Raw genomic sequence first — 6000 nt, forward strand, 5'->3', positions numbered from 1 at the left:
ACACATTGAAAGAAAATCAATCTTTTCTCTTGCTCGAGAACTAATCATTCTCCAAGAAGGCCAATCTTGGCAAATAGCTACTTTGTGGGAGCAGAATCACTAATTAGTAGTCAAATCATCACTCTTTTCTACTACTGCTCACTAATGAATAAAAGATATAATGAGTTCTTGGTAGGACACGTCTATTCTTTTGTAAATTGTTAAGTAGTAGATTTTAATGAAGTGAAAATTGATTTCCCCTTTCTTGTTTATCTTTTTCAGATGCGAACAAGGAATGTCCCTCCGTTTTTACCTCGCAAGGTGAGTCCAACTTTCTCTGGAGTTTAACTTGTTGAAATTTTCTGTATTGCTCCCCTTTTATTACCATCATCATGAAAAAAAATCATCCACTCCTTGTCATCAGCTTGTACAGATTATTTAGTTTGTGCTGTGTGTTTGTTTTGTTTTTTTGGGGTAAATTCAAATAATAATAAATTTTCAGTATATGTAATATCACTCAGATGATCTATTGTCAGGGAATAATTTTCCTGGTATTGCATCATAATTTGCTCCACATTTTCAAAGACTGCTACACAAAAACATAGGGCTCTACAGAACTTAATTGAGAGCCTCTCACTTATAACCCAAAATGCTACTCAAATTTGGTAAGAAAAATTTTCCCTGTTAAAAACATACATCAGATAATTGAAATTGTGTAAAAGAACAATATATTCCTGTATTCTTATTGCATTGAGATATACCTGTGTTTTTCTTTTTCCTAATATTATTTGTATATCATGAAATGGGGTTGTACAATATTATATTTGACATATTAAAGTTCTAATAAAGCATTATGTCTGTATAAACAATGCATTGTAGTAAATGAAGAGGCTTTTAATAGGAGAAAATTATAATTTGTTTACAAATTTTCGGCATTACTCCTATTTGTTTAAGATCGGTATGCTCGATCTGTAATGAAAATCATAAGTCAGAAAAAATTGGAACCAGTGGGATTCGAACCTGCCATCTACTGCTTTGCATTGTAGTAATCCATTGTTCTACAGTTAGATCAGTTTTACTTGTAATCCCTGTAACTCGACCATTGCAACGTTGGCAATGGAAAATGATGAATCAGAATGCATTTTCTTGACCTTGACAAAATGAATTTTAGATTTTGTTTTGTAAAAGAACATATCCACCGACAATATTCTCGATTAAGCTCAATACATTAGCTCGATCATTTAATGCACTTCAGTCCAACAAGCAAGGTCTACCAAAACGTACTTTCCCCCCATGTTCTTTTCAATAGGGAATGAGAACATGATAGGAGCTTAAGTGATGGGAATGGTTTTATGAAATGGATAGATGATCATTAGAATAATGTCTGGCTCATCACTTGGGGAAGATATAAGGTTATGTTGCCTCCCATTTCAGGGCTATATTACTTATAATGACCGCTACCTAGTGATTGTTGTATTTTACATACTTTTTTTAGTTTGAATTCCATTTTTGGGAAAATCAAAATAGATTAATAGAAAAAAATGAATAAGAATGTTATATGTTACTGTAATAGATTCTAAAATCATAATATCTATTTCTGTATTTGAACGTTTACCATACATGGCAGTCATTTTAGATTAATTTTGAAATATTAGAAATCCAGAATGTACATGGAAGAATCATTATTTTGATACATCAGTTGAATTTATTGAGATGACACCCCTCCCCCCAAAAAAAAGAAATGATAGAAAGTATGAGTTTACAATATAAAAAGTGCTATGAACGGATGGCTATATCAAATGTGGAAAAATATATAAGAGAGAGACTAAAGCCACATTTGAGATTAGGCTTGGGAGATTGAAAAAAATATATATATTTCAAATCATGAATAATTTTTGCAGTGAAAATAGTGAAATGTTATGAATCTTTGCATATATGAAATCACCCCTACACAACGTATGTCTACATAGCGCCCACCATTGCTATTAATCGTGTGCAGAAAATTGGATAGAATTCCATCTGAGGAGTTAATGATAATGACTAATTCCTAATTTTCTCACTTTCAATCAGAACTTTTTCTGGCATTCTATTAAATTTTTTCCCTCTGATCTTTCTTTCCTCTTAATTCCTACTTTGCTAAATCTAGAGTAGTTTAAAGTCTTATTCATTTTGACTTTTAAATGGAATGCATTAGTATAACTGTGAAAAAAGTGTTACATTTTCTAGTTGGCATTACTGTAATGATGACATGCATACATAATTGTCGTGGACACCTATTAGATTCTGTCAGTTTTAATAATTAATAATTGGAAGAAAATAACGTAAAAATGCAACAATACTGCCATTCGAATACATGACACATCTTTCTAAATGCCCAATCTCTAGTAAGGGAAGTGGAACACTTTGGGGTGCAATATTTTTAGAGTGAAAGCGGATATTTAGAAGCACTAACTGATAGATAGCTTGTTCTAAAACGTGATGGTGATCATCCGTCTTCTACCGTGAAAAGCGGCGGCTCGGCCAGCGTCAATCAAAACGAGGGTGCGATCAATTACAGTCCAGTCGCAGGACGTTTATACGGGGGTGGTGCCATTATCGTTTGTAATGACATACAAGGATGCGAGAAAGAAGAATAGGAGATTAAAATGATGGCATGGTCGGGATAGGAAAGTGTAAGGAGAGAAGATGCAAAAGAGAGGAGTGAGGAGGGATATTGACAGAGGGGGGGAGAGGGGGAGGGGATATACAGTATATGTGTTGCATATTGTATTGATGGTTAAGACGGAATGTGATTATCATCTTCATCATAATCTTCCTCCTCTTATTCCTTATCCTCTTCCTCTTTTTCTTCCTCTTTATCATCATCATCATTATCATCATCATCATCATCAGCATCATCATAATTATCATCGTCATCATTATCATCATCATTATCATCATCATCATCATCAGCATCATCATAATTATCATCGTCATCATCATCATCATGATCATCATCATCACCATCATCATGATGATGATGATCATGATGATCATCATTATTATCATTATCATCATCACCATCTACATCATCATCAGCATCATCATAATTATTGTCATCATCATCATTATCATCATCTCCATTATCATCATTATCATCATCATCATTATCATCACCATTATCATCATCATCCTCATCCTCCTCCTCATCATCACCGTTGTCATCATCATCAGCATCATCGCCACTTGAACTAACATTATCAACACCATTATCTTTGCCACCATCATTAGTGTCATTGCATTCTCAAAATATAAGTCAAATGGGATAAAACTGTCCTCTTAGCCGGAATTACTTCGCTTTAGCCCCTGGAGAAAACAAATCCAACTATTTCCCATCTAGAATTGGAATGAGTGTCAGACCTTGGATGTTAGGATAATAGATCTCGGTCGCTTGCAGCCTCTTGATCCATGTTTAGAATTAACTCTATTTTGGCTCTTGTCTAATCAATTTGGAGTTGCCTTGGAATACTGTAAGCATCTTTATACATCATCAATCTATTCAAATTTGAATAGATACCTATAAGAGGATCACTTAATAGAATTCCTGTTGAAGAACTTCCATGATTCTTGTCGAAATGAAATGATTATATTCATATAATTTATAAGATACTTATCTATAAATAAACTTTTAACTCTTTTTAGATAGAAAATATTATTAGGTGCTCCTCTGACATGGGTTGTCGTCAGCATCCATGGTGTATTAGCATGTATGTCATTGATGCGTAATACTTACCTCAGCTTTATGCAGAGAAGCAAGAATCTGTCTTCAGTTCATGAAAATGTATGTGATGAATCCATTGATAAGTTAATATTCACTCAAAATGATGGTGGTATTTTATGACTTGAATACAGTCAAACCTGTGTTGGTGTCCACCTGACTATAGCAATCACCTGTCCACAGCAGCCACCTGTCTATAAAGGCTATATTTTCTGTTTCTTTAGGTAACTAGAGATAGCTTCCATTGTATGTGTGTTTTACCCCTCCCCCCCAAAAAAAAAAAAAATGGTTGGTTTGGGGGCAAATTTTAACAATGCAGATTGCTAGCAGATGAAGATGTGAATGTATTCTTGGCTCTTGGTAAATTATGCATTGCTGCCCTCTTTTGGTGAATGTCAGTATAACTTCAATACAGCACTTGGAGAGAAAAAGAATCAGAAATGAAGGAGGAGATTAAAACTGAGTGGAAATAAATCATTGTAGGAGGTAATTGTTATCAAAAGAGATTTTTTTTTTTCCTTTCAATCTTTATTGAAAAACAGATTCTTTATGAAGTCAGGGTAATGGGGTTATTGAGAACTTGAGTTAAATGTTAGTTATACAACTTGTTTATATTACTGATAAAAAATAAGATCTTTTTCTTAATTTATTTTTAGAAATAACTAAAGTCTCCTTTTTTCAAATGGTCAAGACTAAACATATAGAAATAGGATGCTTAAAAGGAAAAGGGAAAGAGAGAAGGGTAGAGAGAGAGAGAGAAACAGATTTTGGCCGGATAGCTTAAAGCCCAACTTTATTAACTGCTCCTATAAATTATTGACTTTTACATGGATTGTTATAAATATGAAAATTACTCATTTCCCTTTTTAAAAATAACACTTTAAACTAGAAAGAGAGAGGAGGAAGGGCTTCAACTTCAATATCATAAACTGCTCTGTGTAAACGATTGACATTTAAATCTTATAAATATGAAGATTAACAATTTCCCTCTCAAAGTACCATTTCAAACTTCTGTGCGGAATTGATGAATGCATGTTGATTTGAACCACTTCTTCTCCACTTACTGTTGATCTCCTGCCCTACTTATGAATTGGCACGTTCAATCAATGAATACATCCTAGAAATTGATGTCAACATGTTGAGCGTGTGAAAAGGGGACCTGTCACACCGTGCCCTTTTATTCAGCTTATGCCGACATAGTATGGCAAATGGTCTTATCATTTAATCCCGTCAAGAATATGATTATTGACATCAAAAATTGCGAATAATACAACTTCTTATAAATATTAATTTTTAAGAAATGGATTCTCAATGACAGGAATTCTGATCCTTGATATCAGGAATTTGTTTTTTTTTAAAAATATAAATAGCATTGAATGGCTTCACACTTGGATGTTGTAAATGCTGGCTAAAATGTCCAGGTTTGACCAGGGCCCCATCTTACAAAGAGTTGCAATTGATCCGATCAACCACAACAATGGACGGCCAGCAACATCAACATCTGAAATATATGTTAATTCAAAAAAAATTTCTAGATACGATGTATATTCATTCATTCATTGTTATCTTGACAATTAGGTGTGTTCACCTTTGTTTACAAAGGACATTTTGCAAATTTCCTGAAGAAAAAATTATGGCACTGATGGATTTCCATAGAGTTACGATTGATTGGATCAATTGTAACTCTTTGTAAGATAAGACCCAGTACTGGATGTGTGACTGCTCCTTTAGGCTTTAGAAGGAGATGTGAACCTAAACTTTAACCCATTCACTATAATCTATCTTGCTCAGGTAATATGGGGATAAGGGGATTCAGTATTTTACAGGATAATTTTAAGGAAAACAATTCCACGGCAATTCTACATAATTTGGTGAGAAATAAGCGCACTTTTTGATACTTCATCTTGTTGATGATAACTCTGAAATGCTCAAAGACGATTACTAGTTTGAATATGCCCTCTTCACTTTATCTCTAGATGATAAGTATCTTTTGATATTAAACATTTTTTAAATGAAATGATAGTGATAATTATTGGCAAAGGGCTAACAGCTTGTCTTGGTACACTCATCCTTTTGCTGAGTAAGTTGTTTATATAAACTAAGAATAGCTATCATCTCCAGGCTCTTATACTAATTATCCCAAGCTTAGCAATGTAATTGTGTAATGTTAGTAATCTTTCCTTCCCTACCCATGAGGCCAGTGTCTGGTAACTCTGAGATTCTTGTTAATATCTGTCTTTTTAGCCCCCCCCCCCAAAAAAAAG

The 6000-nt window shown here is 33.8% G+C and overlaps 1 protein-coding gene across 1 annotated transcript in view; it reads left to right on the forward strand.

Moving 5' to 3' along the window:
- Positions 1–1709, forward strand: part of LOC129276389 (uncharacterized) — a 46540-nt gene extending 44831 nt beyond the window's left edge. Inside the window, exon 2 of the mRNA XM_064109487.1 lies at positions 262–1709. Coding sequence (XP_063965557.1) covers positions 262–304 — 43 coding nt within the window. The 3' untranslated portion in view covers positions 305–1709. The remainder of the gene's footprint in view (positions 1–261) is intronic.
- Positions 1710–6000: the final 4291 nt, after the last annotated feature.

The sequence above is a fragment of the Lytechinus pictus genome, chromosome 14 (assembly GCF_037042905.1).
Source record: "Lytechinus pictus isolate F3 Inbred chromosome 14, Lp3.0, whole genome shotgun sequence".
Taxonomy (NCBI): domain Eukaryota; kingdom Metazoa; phylum Echinodermata; class Echinoidea; order Temnopleuroida; family Toxopneustidae; genus Lytechinus; species Lytechinus pictus.